Source organism: Anastrepha obliqua, chromosome 1 (genome assembly GCF_027943255.1).
Source record: "Anastrepha obliqua isolate idAnaObli1 chromosome 1, idAnaObli1_1.0, whole genome shotgun sequence".
Taxonomy (NCBI): Eukaryota; Metazoa; Arthropoda; class Insecta; order Diptera; family Tephritidae; genus Anastrepha; species Anastrepha obliqua.
Genome location: NC_072892.1, coordinates 8,704,495 through 8,726,533, shown reverse-complemented (window position 1 = coordinate 8,726,533; position 22,039 = coordinate 8,704,495). Strand labels below are relative to the sequence as shown.

The window sequence follows — 22,039 nt, the reverse complement described above, 5'->3', positions numbered from 1 at the left end:
AGTACCAAGTCAAGAGCACAAAATTGCAAGTTAAGAGCATAAAATTGCACTGTTTTGTGTCTAGCGCCACTAATCCAGTGATGTATAGATGTAAATATTTATGGACTAAGATAGCAAATCACCTCTTGTTCCTCGAGGGGAATTGCGTGAAACACTAATTTACTGAAATTATTTATTGCCTACTTTTAGGCACTACATGCGAATAAAACATTAGTTCGAAAGCGACAGTAAAAGAAAATTTCCATTTCAGCCTTTTCGTATAAACGCAAGAACTAACTTAACAGCCGTGAAATGTTGCCAGCAACAAGCACCTGGCTCGCCATTAAATGTTGCTAGCAACAAGCACCTGGCTCGCCGTGAAATGTTGCCAGAAACAAGCAGCTGGCTCGCCGTGAAATGTTGCTTGCAACATTGATTGTGAAATGCGAAGAAGCGTCAAATTTATGGGTAGCGCCCCAGAAGCAATTTGCTCATTTTGATAAGAAATATTAAAAAAAAAAATTTACACACATATATTGACAACCAAAAGTTGCAAAGAAGATTTACCTACACTATTTGCGAAGACGTTTATCGTAAAAGTGCGATGTTTTCTGAGTATTCGAACTCAGGCACTTCACTTGCAAACGAACTGTCGGTCAATTTTAAATGACAAGCATATTTAATAGGTGGAAAACTTGTAGCTGGCGATATTTTTACGGCGTGAACTGAGCCCTACTTTGCCATGACATATACACGATATTTCATGCATTTTTCACGGCATGCAGTTTCTATGGAATTTGGCAGCCGTTTCAAGTGAAATGCGAACTTAAACTATACTTTAGGGTATTCGCGAAGCAAATTATTGCGTTCGCGGTGCTCGCAAAAGCTTGAGAACATTGCCAAAGACGTAAGTAAATATATTTTTATTTGAACTATTTAATTATTTACAATGATTTAAATGAGGTATACGCAAAAAATACATATTTATGGCGAGAGAACCGTGGAATCGCCAGCTGAGATGTGATAAGTTGCACGAGAAATTTGACATGAAGCCGTGCATCATCGCCCAGTTCGCAAAAACAACAGACGTTTGCTTTTACTAATCTTAGATAATGATAAGGCCTGATTTGAGAGCTTAAGAGGATAAATTATTTTGCTTGTCTCTTTCCTCGACTTTCCAGCTTGTGCCATTATTTTTAATTATTTTTTAAAGTTTTTCAATTTGACTTGAAATTTCAGAGAAGAGATATTCAGTCAACCCAATTTATGCGAACGAGCCAGTCGTATCTGGTGAGTGTTTCTGATTTTGAGTAAATACGGTAAAGCAATGACTTCTCATTAACATATGACACATTTAAATTCTGTCAAAAAAATATCGGGAATTGTTCATTTAAAAAGCGCGCGTTGGTGAAATTTTGGTGCAATTGTCCTCTATCGTGTCGCAGAGTTTGAGCCTGATCTGTCAATTAGCTTGTTTTTGGCTTTTCAATATATCATATATATCAGTCAACTGCAGGTGTGCTCTGCGATTTTCACTACGGATAAAAATATCGAACAAAGAATTTGTCTTAAATTTTGTGTTTTGAATGGGATTTCGTGTGCTGAATCGTTGAAAATGTTGCAGCAAGCCGATGACGAGTGTGCTTTTGCAGGTGGCTGAGAAATCGTGGAAGATTTGCCCCGATCTGGTCGCCTATCAATGTCTTTAACGGATGAAAGCGTCAAACGTTGACAAAGTCAAGGAAATGGTGCTGGAAAACTACCATTTAAGTGTGAGGGAGGTAGCTCGTGACCTTAGCGTGTCGCATGAATCAATTCGCAACATTTTACACCATCAATTAGGCATGAGACGTGTGGCTGCTCAACTCGTTGCAAGAGAGTTGCATTTCTTTCAAAAAATTCATCGGAAAAAGGTGGCTGAAGACATGCTTTTGAGCAAGTGAATTCGGACCCAACGTTTACCCAGCGCATCATAACAGGTAATGAGACGTGGGTATATGAGTTTGACATGTAAACCAGTAAACAGGCGGCGAAATGGCACTATCCACATGAGCCCAAACCCATGCTACTCGTTTTCTTTGATTATCAAGATGTTGTGCGCTCGGAATTCATTCCAATCGGTTCTACGGAAGATAAAGAATATTATTTAGAAGTTATGCGACGTTTGAGAGAGAAAGTGCGTAGGAAACGGCCTAATTTGTGGATAGAAACCTCATGGATTTTGCACCATGATAACGCACTGTCTCACACGGCTCATATTGTGAACACTGTTTTAACCAAAAACTCCACAAATATCATTGGTGTAAAAAACCAAAGGTAGGCGTTCTGACTCCTCTTCCTGAAACTCTAGCCATTAATGAGTTAGCTGTCTGGTTAGGCAAAAATGCATCAGACTCATTTGGGTTCCCGCTCACAGCGGCATAGAGGGAAACTGCTGGGCTGACGAGCTGGCTAGACAGGGAACTTTTTAGACGGTTTTGCCACGAAATGAGAGGATTGGGGTTCTCTTAAGAGCCTGTGGTCTGCTCCTTGAAAAATGGGCTTCGAGTCAACTCAGCGAGCGCTGGGCTAGTGCGCAAAGGTGCAAGGTCGAGAGATCCTTCTGGCCACGAGGGGATCGAAGACGATCGAGGGAACTCCTAAGGCTAATAAAGCACCAGCTCTTGAGTTTGGTGGGTATCCTTACCTTGTATCCTAGTCTTGGGATTGCCTCAAGCCCGTTCTGCAGAAGCTGTTTTGAGGAGTGGTGGAATCAGCTCAACACCTTCTTCTCAGTTGCCCTACTCTCGGCTGGCAAAGATTTCGACATCTGGACTCTCATTTTTTCGCTACATCTGCAGATATATCGGGTTTAAATATCATACATCTGTTGAAGAGCGTCAGTAGCTTGTTGCGGCTAATCACGAACGTAAATCAGCCACCGTCGGCGTCGTCGTAAATGCATGATCATCATCCTTTAATCACCAATCTGCTTCTTCCTTCCCTTCTACTTTCGCCTTTCCCCTGTATGGTATCACAACGGACGCATTTTAAATATTTGTCCAAGTGGATCCCAAGTTAGGGCAGCCATTTAACCGTACCTAGGCAAAAATGTGACTACCTTTATAGAAACCCATTTTTATTTTGATAGCCAAGCGGGGATTGGTGTGGCTTTCATTAATTCCATCATTGCTCGCAAATGACGGGCATCTCTTAACGAGATGGCGGAATACTTCTGCACCCATTTGATATGGGTATAATGACATTTGTTAGACAAAGGAGCGAGAGAAGGCACTACCGCTCGCCTCACTCTTGGTATGGAGATGGTAGTTATACCCCTCTCAACCTACAAGCTGCGTGGCACAACTAGCAGTGTCCCTGCACCCAATACGAGTTGGGTTGATAGTCTGACATGTAACGGCACAAAAAGAATTTGCCCGGAAAGGGACGTCAGGCGCTACTTAAACGGTCAAGGAAAAACGTCTCTGTGTTAGTTGCTTTGACCACAGGCCACTGTCTCCTAGGTCGACAAGCTCAAACATTGAATGCACCTCATTTCGACTATTGCCGAAGCTGCAACAATGAGGAAGAGTCTGTCAGATATCTTCTTCATCACTGTCCTGCGTGGCATGCCACTAGGTTTAAATGCTTTGGCTCAATGTTCTTGAATGATACTGATGACCTTAGGGATATAAGTGTCAGCCATATTAGTAAGTCTGCAGTTGAAATAAAATGTAGCAGTTAAACTGCTGCTGTAGTGTCACAATGGTCGGCACCGGCCTAAATGAGTTGATTTAAAGAGCGACTGCCACTTCTAACTACCTACATACTTTGTTGATTTAAAAATAATAATAATAATACCAAAAATAATAATAGTTTTCCTGGGCTTTAATCCCTCTTTCAATCACTTTAGTTTCCTTTTTCATTTCACGATTTTGCAACTTTTCATTTTTTGGGATTCTGCTTCGAGAAAGTGAGATTGAAACACATGCAGGTATTTCGAATTTCATCAAATCGATAAAACGATGGCTGTAGTCCTTTGCCGTATACTGCAGTAAGCGCAGTGTCTTCCTTGATACTTTTCTCCTTCCCTCCTTGACTATCTACCCTCTTTCCAGAGCACTAAATACAATGGGCTTTTTAGCCTGAGTGTTTTGGGAGCCACCAAATCTCTTGGTGCGCCTTGGCTCGCCCTATTCAAATTTCAAATTTTAAGCGCAGTGTCTGTAGTGAACGAATTTATTGAATTGGTCGAATGAAACTGCGCGTTGGGGGTTTCACTGGATTAGAGCAGCTGGGAAATTGCTCGAAATTTGTGCTTTTACACATAATTACATGTGAGTTTGTATGTGCAACGCCAGACTTCAATTTGCGGTACACTTTGTGACTGACAAAGTCTAGCATTAAATCAAATATTTTCGTAGTCGCAGATTATATTGTAAGTTTTAATATATTATAATTTCAATTTTTTTTGTACTCAGGTTGAAGCTTTCATGCCATTTGTGATGAAAGCTCGGAGCTTTTGGTGAAAGTTGGCTGCAAGTTGACTTTAAGCTTAATTCAAAGCGCGCTTACCGTGTCCATCTTAATTATAAATAGTGCCTTAATGCTTGAAATTTAAATGCTGAAAGTTTTTTTTTTTTTGTTTTGTTTTATTCATTTACGTTTTAAGGTTATGTTTGTTTGTAAAGCGTTAAAAGCATGCAAACTCTTCAACTAATTTAAATGCAGACTTAATGTTAGTATGAATCAATTCACTAAAATGTTTGTTATAAATGAAAAAAATATTGTTAACTCATGTTACTTGGTAAACATAGCAAGACCGTTTTTTTAGTAAAGAAATGCGAGTAAAATTTGAATGGCAAAACGCACGCTTCATTAATTAACTATTCTACCAGCTACAGCATTTTACTAAAAATATGAAAGCAATTTTTTGTTTTTTTTTTTTAATTTTCTTATCAAAATTATGAATCGAAAATGAGCAAATGTTGGAATGCAACTAGAGCTAATCACATTATGAAAGCTTAATAAGAGAATGAAGCGTAAGTTACAGTAGTAGCTTCGATTCAAATCCGGCGAAAGCTTTTCAGCAACTCTCCGCTTACATGGCCCTCTCTGCGGCTATGGTGTAAAACTAAGATGTGAAAAGCTTTCGCGTTGAAACGAATTATTATCTGTTTGCCATTTTTGGTAGCAGGAAAAGCCTAAAAATACGTATCGACTTTGGACGTTTTGTAGGTTGTACGAGTATAAGTTTCAAATTATTTAGGTGATCAGAGTAGCACAAGTTGAGCTGAGCTTTCCGTTTTCGCTCGCTTATAGCTTTCATTTTGCACGTGCTGAGTTGTTGGGGTTTTGGCGTTGGACATTTGTACAGGTAATTCGAGTGATGGTAGGTTTGAAGTGATATGTAGAGTAAGTAAGATTGAGTAGCTGCGCCACATCCGCAAGAGTTATGAATCTGCCATGCCAAGCTTTTGTAGGGCAGCTGGAAAGCTTATTATGTACATACATACTGACATACAAACACATCTTGATATTTACAATAAAAAAGTGTTATGTTTTGTAAAGCTTTGAAGTTCCAAAGTTTTTTGTTTTCGATTCCTAAGCATTAACGCAGATTTGAGTAAAGATTGTGTAGTACAAGGGGAGAAAGCTTAAATTTATGTAATAATTTGTGAATGATTTCGTGTTGGTTTTTTGTTTTTTTTTTTGTTTGTTTTCTTTTAATGTTTATCATCTTTACGAAAGCACTTTCGTATTTACTTTCGACAATATATTACAACTAAATGAGTATAAAAACAAAATTATGTAAATTATCTTTAATCAAAATAGTTAAAAAATGAATTAATTCGAATAAATCGAAATGCAAATAAAAAGATAGCTAAAGAGAGTTAGATATATATAGAGAGAGAGAGAGATAGATAGAACGAAAATAGCAATTGAGTTTTGCGAACCTGTCCCCACCAGTGCCGGCTCCGACATCAGCCAATGCCTCGCCACCATCGGCCTCAGATGACGACCCGCGCGACAGCGCCCCACGTATCTCACCTGGCAGAACTTCTTCACTTCGATGCACCGTAAATGAGTTCTTACCCTTCTTTCCAAAGCCCATACGTCTTTTACGACCTTTATATATGTACATACATATTTATATTGATAATTGATAATATGATACTGGCTGTTTCTTCTGTTTTTACAATTTTTTTTTTGTTTTTTTTTTTGCTTTTTGTTAATGGTTGTGGGGTGAGCTTTTTCAAAAAAGTTAACTAATTATGTGAATTTGTTTTTTTTCAAATGCGGCACTCAAGTACATACAAAAGTAATATTTACACTTGAAGGTGTACGAGCGAGAGTATGTTGACATATATAATGACAGTGTTTTTGAATTAAAAAAAAGCTAATGATCTAAAAAAAAGAATAATTCCAATAAAAAACACAATTCGTTGGAAATACAACTACAAAAGGAAAAAAAACGAAATATTTAATATAAAATAATCATTGCGTTAATCAAACGATTGGCCATAAAAAAACTTTTTTCTTTTTTTTCATATTTATGTTAAAAATTTTCCTCAAATATTCTCCTACTTGGAGTGTCGTACTACTCGGTATTTGAATGGTAAGCATTCTCGAGATTAACTGAGTGATTAGTATGGATGTAGAATGTAACTAAATTGCAGTAAGAACTTCAAAAAAGAATTAAGCGTTGAAACTGTAAACTGGGCGTGCGCTTACCTGTGGCTGATAACTGCGAGGTGGAGTTCGATTTTTTACCCATACCGCTGCCGCCTTTAGGCGAACGTTCTTGCTCCACAGCGCCCTTTTTTCGGTCCGTTGCAGTATCGGATAAGCTGCCATCTAAATGGAAATTCATATATGTATGTATGTAGTCAAAATCACAATTGTATTTTGCTTTATCTAATATACATTTATTAATATGAAGTACAATATAATTTCTAATAAAGGGTGGTTAAATTTCAAGGGCCGATGTTGAATGTGAACCACACCTAAACGTCAGTGACACCGTTGGACTTCTTCCTTTGGGGCTATTTGAAAGAAAAGGTGTACTTCGATAAGCCAGCAACAATTCAAGAGCTAAAGGATGAGATAATTCGGCACATTAACGGCATAGAACCTCAATTATGCCTCAGTGTCATCGAAAATTTGGACCGGATGGAGGTGTGCCGTCGAGGCCACGGCGGCCATTTGACCAACATTTTGTTCCATACGTAAATGAACCATACCAATATTATCATAATAAAGAGAAATGACAATAATTTCCTAACAAAATTGTATTTTATTCAAAATCAACATCGGCCCTTGAAACTTAACCACCCTTTATATAGGGTGGGCCATGTAAAATTTGCTTTTGGAATCGGCTATAAAAAAAAACTACTCAATATTTTTTCAAATTTTTTTTTTATTTTGAAGATCGAACATTTTCATTTATGAATGAAAATTAATATTGTTCAAATGACTGCCACGACTGGCTTTACAGTAGGCCATTCGATCAACCCAATTCTTAAGCACATTTTCGATTGCTTGGGCTCCAATTTCATGAATGGCAACTTCGATTTCGTGTTGTAAAGCATCAATCGTCTCTAGATGGTTTGCATAGCATTTGTCCTTAACGGCTCCCCACAAAAAATAGTTCAACGGCCTTAAATCACAGCTCCGAGGCGGCCAATGGATATTGGAATTCAAAAACGGTAGCCAAAAGTTCGAGTGTAACTTTGGCAGTGTGACAAGTTGCACCGTCCTGTTGAAACCAAATGTCGTCCATGTCATCCTCTTCAATTTTTGGAAACAAAAACTCGTTGAGCATGTCACGGTAACACTCGCCATTTACTGTAACCGCGGAAGAAGAAGAAGACTCACCACTTTGGAAATAGGTTTTCAATATTTCCTAATTTGGTTCAAGCGTATAGCGTCCCATTTCGAAAATGTTAAACCTTTAAGTAAATTATGAACACATTTGACATGTCATTTGTGTTACCATTCTCAAAAAAATAGGTGGTTCAAAAAGCAAACGCTACATGGCCCACCCGTAATTTTAATTTTTTATAATAATTTAACTGATACATTTAAGACAATATTTCATTTCATTCTCATATACATATGTAACTACTCAAAAATATACCCCAGAGTTTAATTGAAAATAGGGTTGAGAAAATACAGAATCCATATCGTGGCACCGCTACTCGGTTCTCAATTGACAGTAAAGTCTAACAGTATTACTTGATGAGCTCACTTCATTTCAGAAGTTTGTTTTGGTTTTGCAAACAACTCTTCTACCCCTCTTTATTTCATCGTCCTTTATCACACTAACCTAAACTAACTTTTCTTCTTTTTTTAAAAAATCTAACTATTTGGATACCCTCTCATTATTTCGCGCATCTCATCTAAAATACCACGCATTACAGCAAAGTACTCGTAATGTTGTTGATTTTTTTGCGGATCCCATGCTAGAGAATTACTACCCCTCTGATTCGGAGAGGCTGACAGGGGTTAAATGTCTCTATGAAGAGTACAACGAACTAATATGGTAGCTTGCCTTGTGCTCAGCACTTCTAGTTATTGAGAGGCGTCCGCCTATCTCGCACATGATCACGTTGAATTACCGCAACAAATTTAGAAAAAAAAAAAAATTAGGTTGGGCTGATTGTGGGATGCAATGCTAACGCTCACCACTCCTTGTGGGGAAGTAGCGATATTAATGAAAAGGGTGAAGGAAGGTAAGTATAGTGGTTGTCGGTTGACACACCTAGGCCTGCTGCAGGCCTATTATGATACCACCAGGGCTGTCCCCTCTCCTCACTCTACATTGTGCTCATTGAACCAACCTGTTGCATTAAGATATCTAACAAGGCTTGTTATTTTTATATTGGCTACTTCTGCCAAGTTATTCGGGGAACTTTTTCCTAAAATATTGAACCTTCTTCCATCCAGAGCCATGCACCCGCATAGAAAGTGTTGTATAGTCTCTTCTTCTTCAATGTGGTTAGAGCTTCTGGAACAGTCGTTATAGGGCGCTCCCAGTCTGCTGGCAAGCCTGCCAATCAGACAATGCCCTGTTAGGACCCCGAGAAGATTTCTCATATTTTTCCTGCTTAGTTTCAGCATTCGATTTGTGCGGGCCATATTCCATTCCGGCCAAGTCATTCTACTAGTTACATAGGTCAGGAACTGGGCCCATAGCCTGTTGGCAGCTCTGATAGTGTGTTTGTCTATAAGCATCTTACAAGTTGATAAAGGTATAGGTATGTTCGCTTTGTCTGGTTGGGTCGGTAATGTGGTACCCAATCTCGCTAGATTCGCTAAAGATTCTCTTAACCTAAGTACCGATTTCGACGCCAGCTGTTTGCTGTAGGCCTCAATCGGTAATAAGTGCAGCATGATATTCATCGCTACCGTAGGCGTAGTCTTTAGTGCCCCGCTTATGCAGAGACTAGCACCCCTTTGAATAATTTCTAAGGGTTTTACTGTTGTTCTTTTCTCAAGTGTTGGCTAACAAACTAAGACACTGTATGTCATTATAGGTCTTCCCACTGTTGTATATAGCCAGTGTACTATTTTTGCCGTTAGGCCCCATTTTGCTCCCACAATTCTTTTGCATGCATAGAGTGCTGTGGCTGCTTTTGTTACTCTATCATTAATCGTTTGTTACCAAGAGAGCTTCCTATCTAATACTAGTCCTAGGTAGCTTGCTTCTAACCAAATTGCCTTTGTTTTCTGGTAAAAATGATTAGTTCTGTTTTGTTGGGATTTACCCCAAGATCACTCGATATAGCCCACCGGCTTACATCGCTCAGAGCATTTTGCATTATATTGCAGAGGGTATCTGGGTATTTTAAAGGGGTGAATTACTTGCAGAATTTATCCTGGGAACAGGTTACTTATTTGTAGCATAGGTGAGGAACTCACTTCTGTCACTAGAGGAAGGAAAGAGGTTTTAGATATCGCAATGGTACCAGTCTCAAGCAAGTAGTAGAAAAATTCACCAGCAGCTACAACAAGGCGCTTCGTGCGACCGGCCCTTTTATCCACGGCATAGGAAAATGAAATCACCCAAATACGCTTAGGAAAGACTGTAACACATTATTTAACCGGGCTAAAGTAACTTTTCTGGTAAACGATTGGGAACGTCATAAAGATAGCTTCAGAATCTATAAAAGTGCGTTTAAAAGGGCAAAACGTAGTTCGTGGCGAAATTTTTGTAGCTCAGTTGATAGAGAGACGTCCATGTCACCAGGTTTTTTGAAAAGGTTCGGTTGGGGTTCATTCCTCCATAATTTATATGAATGCAGAGCAATACCACCAAGGTGATCTAGCCTTTTCTGCCCAGTGCAGGACTTTCACAAATAATGTGTTCTGCAATTTTAGTGCCCGCTTCACAGAGTCGACAGATGATAGTCTCAGAGGTAGCAATTCCGATAAAACTTTATTTCAATAACTATTACAAAGAAGACAAGTGCGAATTTTATTTTTGAAAAATTAAAATTTCCTCTAACGCCGGATACATTCTTACAATCTAGCATCCATACTCTGTGCCACTTGCTGGAGAAGTGATATCGGTATGCCCTTAACCTTGCAAACAATATTTTCGTTTAGTGCTGAGATGATCGCTGGGTTTCTTTCACAGACTTTACTTTTGAGGTCCGCGATAGAAATAAGTCCATATGGATAAGATCGGGCGACCTAAGTGGCCAGAATATATCACCGAAACGACTTATCAGTTTGTTAGGCAAGAAATGTGGCAGTAGCGCCATTGTCTCTCTGACCTAGCGCGGTATGACGCCATCTTCCTGAAACCATGTGGATATACTGAAGGAGGGATGTTCTGTTTTTAATTGCAGAAAATAATCGTTCAACATGCGCCGATGAGAGACACCGTCCACAGAAATTGCTTGGTCCAATTATTGTACTGCTTGATAGTGAACACCAAACCGTGTGATGACTTTGGGACTGTGAAGTGGCTGTCGATGTTTTAATAGTGGGTTTTGTCCTTTATAAGAAGTACCATTTTCATCTGAATCCAACCAAGCCTGTCCTGCGTAGTATCCCACTGGCCCAGCCTATAGTGGTGTATGTATTAACTCGCACTGAGAACTAAGATCATTTTGAGTAATTTTTTAGCGTCTAGACACACTTTTATTTATTAATTAACAAAACAACAACAAAAAAATCACAAAAAAGTCTAAAAACGCGTTGCTTAAATTTTTACACTAATTTGAAGTTGTAACCGAATTTACGGTACGATCAAGTAGCTTGATGGATTGCCTGAAATCAGGGCTCAAATCCTCTGTCTACTCTATATGAAGAAATAGCAAAAATATGGGTTTTCCTTCATTTTTTACCCATTTTTTTGTGACAAAACTTTAATTTTTTAGCAAAAATATTTAAAATTTTATTGTGAGGAAAAAGTGTTTACGGTACGAATTGAGGGCCATTTTTTTTGCATTAATCATCATAGTTACTTATATGAGGGACTGCCTCTTTAAAATCGAAAAAGTTAAAAATGTTTTAGAGCAAAAAAATTTACTATTTAAAATACTTTTTATTGATTTGCGTGGGTTGGCTATCGAATCACATAAAAATAGTGGCATTTCGGGAAGAGCATTTTTTCTTTTTGGTTTTGCACTGTAGCCTAATCATTTATAAACCACCTAAAGTCCCAACTCTACCACTCGCATAATTCGCTGGCCAATACAAATATTTGAAAGTTCATCAAATTAAAAGTTATTTGCATTACCAATTGTAAGAAATCTAATACTCAATTCACGCATCGACATGCACATGCATCGACAAATCCATACAAATACAATAATACGCATACTACTTGAGTTTGCATACGAGTACATCCACATCTACATAATTCAATATCTTACCAACTTTCTCGTCTACACTTTGGCTGAAGTTGGCATCATCCTTCTTTTCCTCACCACCACCATTTTTGTCCTTGTCGTATTCACTAAAATCGTCATCCAACATGGCGTCGATTGCATCCCAATCGATGACGTCGAGTGGCGCATCGGCATCATCCGCGGTAGCGCCATCACCAGCGGACGTCGTTGTATCACCAATATTCGTTGTTGTTGTCGTTGTTGTGGCAGCAGGATTTGTTGTTGTTGAGGTTGTTAAGGTTGCAATTGTTGTTGTTGTTGTTGCCGTGGTTGTATTCGACGATGATGTGGTTGTGATGTTTGTGGATGTAGTTGTTGTTTGTATGGTAGTTGTTGTTGTAGTTGTTGTTCCGTCAACGTTTACGTTTAGGTTAGCGTCGTTAGTTGTATTTGTATGTTTCAATGAGGCACGTTTAGGTGATGTGGAGTTAGCGACACCATGATGGGAATTTGCAAAAGAGGAAGAAGAAGCATTATTAGAAATATTACCACCGACGACGATATTACCAGCAGCAGCAGTAGAAGAAGCACCACCACCACTACCACTCCCACTACTAGATTTCGTCTGTTGTTCCGCGCCGTATGAAACTTCTTTCCCTTTTTGCCTACCACTACTACTAACAAAACTACCACTACTTGCATTTGTTGTTGCATAATTACGACTAGTGTGCGGGTCTGTGTAGGGATCGCCATAATCATCGTATTCGAAATATTCGGGTTGGTCATTTATACTAACGAGATTACTGCGATCACTGCCCGATTCATGCTGTAACTGTTCTACACGTGTGCGATGACCACCACCGGTGGCCATCGATGATTTACTGCGCTTCGAGACAATTGATGAATGACGTGGTTGACTAGGTGACGAGCCCGGCCCTGCTGAGCGACTGGGATCGCGCGGATCGCGAGCATCGCGTGGGTCACGTGGGTCGCGTTGATCGCGATGTTCACCAATGGGACCCGGTCGTTCCGCGGAGCCAGTGCCGTTCATGGGTGGTTCGCCACTATGTGGCGGCAGCGTAGCAGTCGAATGTGTGGCAGGGTCCATTAACATGTGATCGTCGTCGTAGCCTTCCACAGGCGAGAAATTGTGAGCATTTTGTGCGCTTGGTGGATGCGGTAAATTGCGACGTCGCTTTTGGTATGGCAGTGCGGCTCCATAGAGCTTTTCCTGGTTCGTACGTTGTAAATTAAGGGACATATGGTTACGTTCGCGACCATCGAAGCGATGTCTGGGATCGTGGAATACAGACGGTGCAACACCACGACGTGTCCAACCCACATCAGAATCGTAGGTTATGGTGACGATTTTATCGTCCGTGACAAGGAAATGCGAGTGACTAAGTGGATTGACAGCGTCTACATTGGCACCCATATAAGACTGCCGAATGTTCGTTTCTGAACCATACCGACGCGACAGCTCTTCTAGTGGAGGGTTATAAACCTCATCTTCGTATCTTATGCGCCGGCGGCCCCAACTTTTTGCATGCAAATCATCGTAATCTAAAGAGCGTGACTGACCCTCATGAAACATTTTTCGGCGGTCTAAAGTGCCCGTCGGTGCGCCCACTTTCGGCTTTTTAAGTATGGAAGTAGGATGCGCTTTTGACTCGGCGATGGGCACAGCCGTCACAAGCGCATCTTCGCTCAATTGTCGCGAAAGACGCAACACCGATTGTGTGGGCAGTTGAGGGGGCGGGGCTAGTGAGGACTTTGCCTTTTTGTGCGCCGTCGGCGTTGGAGTGTGCACATGATAGGTGGGCACAGCGCCCAAGTCAATTTGCGGTGCGGTAAAACCGCTCACGAAATGCTGATCCACACATTCGCCGCATATTGCCGGATCCATAGTTGGCAGTGAAGGCTCAGATGATGGCTGATACATGGACAATGACGGTCTACGTAGAAGTTGCTCGGTTGTATAAGGATAAGAGACTGGATGATGTTGCGGATGAGGATGGGACTCTGCTATGCAGAATGGATTGTCGCAAGCGCCTATGGCAATGCCGGGTGTAGTGAGTGCAGCATTGGTCGATAGAACGACCGGCTGGCTACCGTTTTGGCAGTGGCTGCAGGTGTTGTCGTAATGATCGCGTACGTAGGCTATGTACGATGAGGGCGACGATGAAACGGAATGAGCGTGCTGATGTGGTGAATTGACTGCAGCGGCAGTAGGTGTGGTGAGTGTTGAGCCCGGGCTATGGCGAAAAAAATTTGCTACTGACGATGTGATGTTTTGCATGTGATCGTAGAATGGATAATGGCTACTGGAACCTAGAGAGCTATCACGGTGAAAAACCTTTTCGACGAAAGGACTGTAATCGGCAGCATGCGTCAAAAACTCGGGGAAATGTGTGAAATTCAGTATGTGGGGCGGATACTGATTTGGGTGAAATGCATGAGGGTGTGGCTGTGAATGTGATGGCTGTTGTTGTTGTTGCAGTTGTAGTTGTGTGCTGACAGTGTGCGCTGGTGGCGGCAGCGGCGGCGGTAATGTAGGTGGCGGAGTCGGCGGTATCACTGTTACGCCCGCTGGCTCCATTAACAGCAGACCCGGATCGGCGCCCACATCGAGCATATACTGGTCGACTACTAGATTGCCGCTATTGTCGGTCATTATTAGTTGGCTTGGCAGTTGTATTGGTTCTTGTAGATGCTGTTGTTGCAATTGCAATTGTCGGTGTGGTGGTAACAAGTGGTGTGGCGGAGTATTTGTCGCAGTTGTACTTAACAAATTGTGTGGATTAGACGCCGCCCCCAGTGTTGCAGTGTTCGGAGGCGAATCGGCAGCTGCCAACTCGGCGAGCTGTTGCAGTTGCTCCAGCTGTTCCAGCAGCAACATTTGCTGTGAGACGGTATTGAGGTGCGGCGGCGATTGCATTGTGGCATACAGTGATGACGGCCCGGTTAGACTGGTTGGTAAAAAATCACAATCATCGACCTCAATTGTATTGGCGCGATAGCGTTCAAAGAATCCACGTCCACGAGCAGGTGCATGGTGGCCAGCAAGCGTGGTGGAGGTGGCGCCAGGCATTGGATCGGCACCGTACAGAGTGCGCCAGTTGCGCGGTAAGCTTTTGATGACATGAGCGACCGATTGATTGGTTGTTTTGTTTGAATTTCGGTTTACGGAATGGTCGTGAAGCCGCGTATGAATTTGTGACGAGTGGGCCGTGTAGGTATGTGTTGGTAAATATTTTTCAGTTGTTTTGAATTTGATGTTTTTAGAATTTTACGTTTTGAATTGTTTTTGGTTTTTGTATTTGTTTTCGTTTTGGTGTTGGTTTAATCCGCATGCGCATGCAAAATGATCGATAAAGGATCATTTAGGGTACATTTTTGTTTGTTTGTTTGTGTTTGGTAGATTTGGTTGTAGTTGTTGGTGTTGTTTTTGTACAGTTTGCGGTAATAAGCATAGTATTTTAGAAAAAAAAGTATGCACATCATTTTAATATTGCCAAGTAACGGATGTTAGGTGCATGGTTTGGTGTTTCATTCGTTTGTTGTTGTTGTTGTTGTTGTTGTTGGTTCATGTCAGTTGGTCATTTCGAGTTGTAAAAATATTCAAAAGGTGTTTTCATTTGTTGTGTAAAGTTGTAAATATGTACGTGTAATTTACAGAATATTTAGTTGTTATTGTAATTGTTGGTTTGAGTAGTTTGTTATTGTTGGCATTCATATGTAAAGCAGTTCAACATAAAATTAGCGCGCGTCATTGAAGTGAAGTAGAGTAGATTTTGGGTTGAATTGAGTTGAGTTGAGTTGAGTTGAGTTGAGTTGAGTTGAGTTGAGTTGAGTTGAGTTGAGTTGAGTTAAGTTGAGTTGAGTTGAGTTAAGTTGAGTTGAGTTGAGTTGAGTAGAGTAGGTATGTAGGTATGTAAAAAATAATAAAGAAAAGAAAACAAATTTTTGTTTGTTTTCCAGCAAAGACGCCATATTTAGAAAATGTATTTGAAGCCCAAATACATGACAGGGTTGCATTCGGTTCGAATTGTTTGAAAAAATTTCGTTTCCATTCGAAGGGACCACTTCGAATTTCGTTCATTTTTGTCTCAAAGCAATATAGCGCAAAAATGTGTAAAAAAAATCATATTAAAAAACAAAAATAAAATTTTCGATTTGATTTTGCTAAAATCTGTGTCTGATTTTGGTTTTATCTAATTACAAAACTAATTTGGTTTATCTAACGGCTGATTGTTCGACTGATTTGAATTGTAATTTTTGTTTGTTGGCATGATTTGGCACGATTTGTTTTGGTTAGTTTTTTTTTTTTGGTTTTTGTTTTTCTTTTCTTTGGCTTGGTTTGGTTTTGGTGCAGAATTTTGTTTCCGGCTGTTTACAACAAACACACAGCAACCCAAAACGAAAGCTTTTTGTGGGATACAAAGGAAAAGCTGCTCAGCATACATGCCAGCCAGCAGCTACTTACCTTAGACCGCGTGAGCCGCGCGGCCGTTCCGATTGTGTGGAGAAGGCGCTCGAAGTCACGCTAACCACCGATTCCATATCGGAGTCTCCGAATTCACCCATGAAGTCTTTGTCGGGGGAGAGCGAGTGACGCGGTCGTACGCGCGTCTCCATCGAGTGCAGATCGCTGTCTGAAAGCCCAGTGTAGTGGCGCTCCCATCCACCCATGCCGGTGCTACGATACGTCGCCTGATGGTGCATTTGACGTGTACGATGACGGCCAAAACGTCCGCCGCCCGGACGCTCATCGAACTCTTGGCCCAGTCGATCACGTAGCATAGCGCTGCGAGAAGTTTGCGGCACCTAAAAAATATGCGCGAAATATCGATGCTAAAGACAACAGCAGCAGTGTCCAAATTCTATTACTCACCTGTGGCAGTTGTCGCTTCTTGGGCGAGCCCGTCGGCGTGGCAGTTGCAGAGCGCGACTGAAAGCGTGCCTGCTGCGCAGAACCTGTGCCGATTACAGCCGCACCACCACCTCCCACTCCACCCAAGGCAGCGCCGCCTGCGTTGGCTGCTAACGCACCTGCGCCACCTGGCAATGGATGGCCGTACGCTGAGCCAGATGCGTGTATTGGAAGAACTGGATAGTCTATGTAACGGTCGTCGGGCGGCGAGAGAGAGCCGCGTCTCGGGCTGCTGCTGCGATAGTAACTGTGACCGCTACCGGTCACACCGTGATAGCTGTCAGTCGGTGCGGCAGAGTGACTGCGCTGGCTGAGGCTCATGCCACTAGGGCCAGTAATGGCGCCATTGCGACGCAAATAACCTGTGCTCACCTGCTGCAGAGGTCGAAGATTGGGGCAAGCGGAAAGTGGTAGATATGCGAATAGAATTAAATAGAATAGTAAATACGAATGTCAAGTAGATTCAAATGCAGTCTGTTATTTTTAATAGAACACGCGAAATGCCTTGCTCGAGGATACACAATAGGCAACATTTTCGTCTTTTTTAAGTATATTCATTTATATACAATAAAATGTTTGGTGGGTTTGATTTGCTTAAACGAATGTGTGTAATAAAAATAGGAAATACTTTGCTTCAAAAGTTCTTAAAAAGTTAAAAGCAAACAAAATTTTTAGTGAAAAATATCTTACAAAGCTAAACATCCTTTCAGGCAACTAACCACACATTGAAAAAACTTACATTAGAATATAAATTTCTAGTATGTAAATGATTGGAAAATTCAGTTAAAATACAGTTAAATAATGCAACAACAATTTCTTTTAAAGTTTCTTCTACTAAAATGTAAAACAGCACAAACGCTTTACTTAAATATTTAGCTCTACATACTTGAAATGACTTAAAAATGTGGGCAGTGGGCTGAAGCCTATTGAAATGCAGTATAGGCGAGTAATCTACGGTTAATGCACAGACGTAATGATGGTGCTTCATAAATGTACGAAGGATTTCCGATTTGCAATTAATGAACGATGATGATTGCGGCCAATACTACGCTAATGAAATTTAATATGCTTAGCTTCACATTTTGATAGCTTCTTTAACTGCACCTTGCTGTATCTGCTGTATTATAAAATACTCCACTGAAGCTAGTTTCAGTTTCTATGAAGATTAACTGTTTTAAACTCCTTGTATTTTTTTAAAAGTATCAATAGATCAACTATCCTTCTCTGCTTCTTTTTCTTGAATGGCGCGATAACCGCTTAAGCGATTCTTCTCTGCTAGGAATCGGTATTAGTCACTACTCAAAGCAGGGCTTCCCTAGCTGCACGTTGCGTCGTTAAATATCTGCAGCCAAGCCAACTCACTTCGGGTTATAGTAGAACAATCAGTTGAGTTGCGCTCCCCGCTCTACATGCTGTTCGTTGACCTTAAAAAGGTGTTCGACACTATCAAACGAGACGCAATATGGCTGGCACTGAGTAGAAAGGGAGTTCCCGCTAAGATAATAAGCCTCATCAAAGCCCTTTACGAGAACTCCGAACTGGCAGTGCCTGTCGCCCCTTCTCTTCGCCTTCGTCCTTGATGACGCCATGAGCCGACTGCCCCTGCACAAAAAAGGCATCGTATGGAGTTTCACCAGACATCTTGAGGACCTGGACGTCACCGATGGCATATGTATGCCTTCTCTCTCAAGCGAAGGTGGACAAACTAGTCGCGCTGGCACGCACTGTCGGACTGGAGGTCAACATCGCCAATACCATGGCTATGGGAGTTAACCACAACAACACAAGGCAGGGATATTGGTTGACGCATGCTCGGTGGAATTCGTTGAAAGCTTCTGCTACCTCGACTGCATCATCACGACAGATGGGGGAGCAGATGAAGATATCAACTGCAGGCTAAACAAAGCAAGGGCGGCATTCGGGTGAATGCATACAGCAGTATGGGGGAGTTCGCAAATCTCCAATAAACTTCGAATATTCGGCTCATGCGTACAGTCAGTATTGTTATACGGAAGCGAAACATGGCTGGTCTCTAACAACATCACACAGAGGCTACAATCCTTCATCAACAAATGTCTCCGCATCATCTGCAGAATATTCTGGCCAAACACCATCAGTAACGACGCACTGTGAATATTAACGAACGAGGAACCCATCCTTAGGCAAATGAAACGCAGAAAGTGGCGATAAATAGGTTACAAATTGAGAAACCCACTGGACTGGAACCCGCAAGGGAGCAGAGGTCACGGTCGACCAAGAAACACTTAGAGAAGGTCGATGCTGCGCGAATTAGCAGATGCCGACATCTCATGGGACGATGCAAAAACAACAGCACAGAACTGTGTACGATGGAAAAGTCTTTTCGAGGCCCTATGCTCCCGAGAGGAATGAACAAGGAAAAGAAAAAAGGAATCTCACACTTAATAGTGTCTGTTCTTTTCGCGAGTTGGGCGATGAAGTATCAGAGCATAACCTCTGCAAATGTGCTGCACTCACTTATGTGGTGTGACTCTGAATCCGGTAATACGGAACAAGAAGTCTGAGGGTCCCATTTGGACATAGAATCAAAATTCGTCCATTGTGATACCATACAGAGGAAAACAGAGTGAAAAGAACTCAACAGGTGTAAAAAAGGAAGAAGTGGCTTTGGGTTGGAGGATGACAACCAACAGTGGCTAACTATATTTGTATTAACACCTATTGATGAAATTCACCAGCTGTGTGATTATTAGACCAGAAAGAAGTCTAAGAACGTACTCAAATTAATCCCCAATTTGGGCTTGAGTTCAAGCACAATAAAATTACGTAATACTAAAACTTGGGCATGACACTACATACGAACTTTGATAAATATTTTCCAGAGAATCATGAACATTTTGTAATCGCAGAGGTCGCAGTGCATTATGGGAAAAGGATAAAGTAATAATAATCTGCATTTGGGTCGACCACATGAAGAGCGACCTACGGTTTTACTCCATTGAGAAGCTATTAAGGGCAAGAGGGCAAATAAGCCCTCGGTAAGAGGTGGACTGTCTACGAACTGACGACAAATTACAGACGGTCGAGTCATGTGCTCCCGATGGCATAAGATGGTATAATATTACCGCAACATCTTCTTTGCTGTAGATGCAAAGGAAAACTTTATAGCGTATAACATCCATACGTCCAAGTGAGAGGAACCTGAGAGCATGCCACACATACCACTGGTAAGACGGCACAGAGACATTAGAAGACGAGCCTATAACATGAAGTTGGCTAAAAATATGGTGGACCCATGCGTGGGTGAATAGTATTGGGCCAGTTAATGGACACCGTTCTGGGCCTTCCCGAAGTAATGCAAGGTAGTTCCGGGAAGGGAGGAGAGATTGTTTTAGTGGCTACACCATTCGACGCAGTTGACGACGGTCACTGTAAGTGCGAAGGCCCAAAAAAGGGCAAGAGGTGATGTGGCACGAAAAAAGAATACTGCGCTGCGGTAACTCTGGACGTTAAGTTGCTTTTAGTACAGCCCGCTGCCAGCGCTTATTAGAAGACTTCATAAAGTATAGGCATCTGGTTATATTACCAGAATAATTGGGGGCTTTTTCTGAACCGCAAACCAAGGCTTAGAACCGACAAAGGCATTAAGGAGTAAAACACATCAGAATGGGTCTTCAATGGATCAATTTTAGGCGCATAACTATGGAAGCTTACGTACAACGGTGAGCTAAAACTGGATATGCCTTCTAGAGCCAAAGTTACTGATTATTGCGGAGTGCTAATGGCGGCTAAACACATCCAAGAAATCAAAAGGATCCCCAACAAATCAGCAAGCAGTATCAAGGCTTGGTTGACGTTTATAAACCTGGAACTAGCTGAGCACAAAACTGATGTGGTTCTATAAGCAGCGGAGAGGTAGTAGAATTTATGAATGTTTGGGACGTTGTTGTTGTTACGACAACATAGATATAGTGCAACGAATAAAGACCTAGCGCCTTCGGTGGCCGCGACATGTCGTCTGAATGGATACAAATGCTCTGGCTCTGAAAGTATTCGATGCGCTACCAGTTGGTGGTAGCTGAGGAGGAGGAAAGCCTCCTCTACATTTGAAAGATCAAGCGGAGAAGGACTTGGCTTCACTTGGTGTTTCCAACTGAGGCCGATTAGCACAAGAAAGAAACGCCTGGAGCGCTTTGTAAACTTGGCCAAATCGCTTAAACGGTCATCGCGCCAATCAAGAAGAAAGAAGAAATGTTAGGACTGTAATTATCATTTCAAACCCCGTAATGACTTATAGTCGTTTAACCTTTAAAACGCATACAGAATATACTGTAAAGCAGGCATCGAGTGCGCAGTCCTGTCTGGTACGAATAATGCCAAACAACGATGGCTGTAGCAGTAAATAGCGACCCCGGTGTTTTGAACGCGGCACCGATTTTGGGGGGATGAAATATAAAATATTGAAAATGGCTATGCAAGAAAACTGATAGCCATCTATCGGCTAAGCGCTTGGCGAACTATTTGCGGTTTCCGTACATTTTCTGATAACGCTTCCTTCGTCATTGTAGGACTAATGCCGGTAAACTTGGACAAAAGAAATGCAGAGATTATATACATACATATAAGCAGGATGGTAGAGCATGACGTAAATATATTGCAGCATAAGAAAAACGTCGTTTTGTAGCTCTCCGGCAAGGCAGGTGGGATAGATCTTCTAAGGGTATATGGACGCATGAGTTAATACCCACCATTGTGACCTGGTTAGAAAGCAACCAAATGGGAAAGTAATTACCAACAAACTCCATTACTTTTAGGATTCGGGGTATTCCAAAAAAACTTCCGTATCTTTGGCCATGACAGTTCATCCTGACAGTGACCAATTCGCACGGAGAGGGAAGAAAATATTTATAACGTTTTGTTTCAATGCCCAGATTATGCTCTCGAGACCTTTAAAATCGTAAACGGAGAAAATATTGTAGATTTTATGCTGAAATCAGCTGGCCTAGCCGCCTTTGAACTATCCAACCACGTGAGGAAAGAGTGGGAAGAGTGACAATTTGAGGAGAGTAGGTGTAGCTGTGAAGCTACAAGTGGTGCATGCTGCTATGCCGTTATAGCAATACTCTTGAGAGTTTGCTCTTCATGGGCGTCATCCTTGGGGAAAATAAGTTTTTCGCCGCCTTCGCGCGGCAAATTATTTTGTATGAGAAGAAGCTTTTTCGTAGCACAAATACACTTGGAGGCTTGCCATTGTCTGCCGAGGGGGTGGAGGCTGCTAATAGAGAAAAAGTCTTCTATTAATTGGTGTTGCGTGCCCGGTGTTTCA

General features: G+C 41.5%; 1 protein-coding gene across 3 annotated transcripts in view; it reads right to left on the bottom strand.

The window, feature by feature from the left end:
• Nucleotides 1-22,039, bottom strand: part of LOC129248902 (regulating synaptic membrane exocytosis protein 2) — a 168,792-nt gene that overhangs the window by 30,862 nt on the left and 115,891 nt on the right. Inside the window, exons 16-22 of one of the 3 annotated variants that reach the window (XM_054888527.1) lie at nucleotides 16,878-17,109; nucleotides 16,696-16,811; nucleotides 16,288-16,628; nucleotides 14,615-14,932; nucleotides 11,847-14,500; nucleotides 6,694-6,816; nucleotides 2,744-2,749 (exon numbers count right to left, since the gene is read on the bottom strand). In XM_054888527.1, coding sequence (XP_054744502.1) covers nucleotides 2,744-2,749; nucleotides 6,694-6,816; nucleotides 11,847-14,500; nucleotides 14,615-14,932; nucleotides 16,288-16,628; nucleotides 16,696-16,811; nucleotides 16,878-17,109 — 3,790 coding nt within the window. Of the gene's footprint in view, nucleotides 1-2,743; nucleotides 2,750-5,915; nucleotides 6,088-6,693; nucleotides 6,817-11,846; nucleotides 14,933-16,287; nucleotides 16,629-16,695; nucleotides 16,812-16,877; nucleotides 17,110-22,039 lie in introns of all 3 variants that reach the window. The other 2 variants (XM_054888516.1, XM_054888520.1) reach the window with 2 other exon arrangements.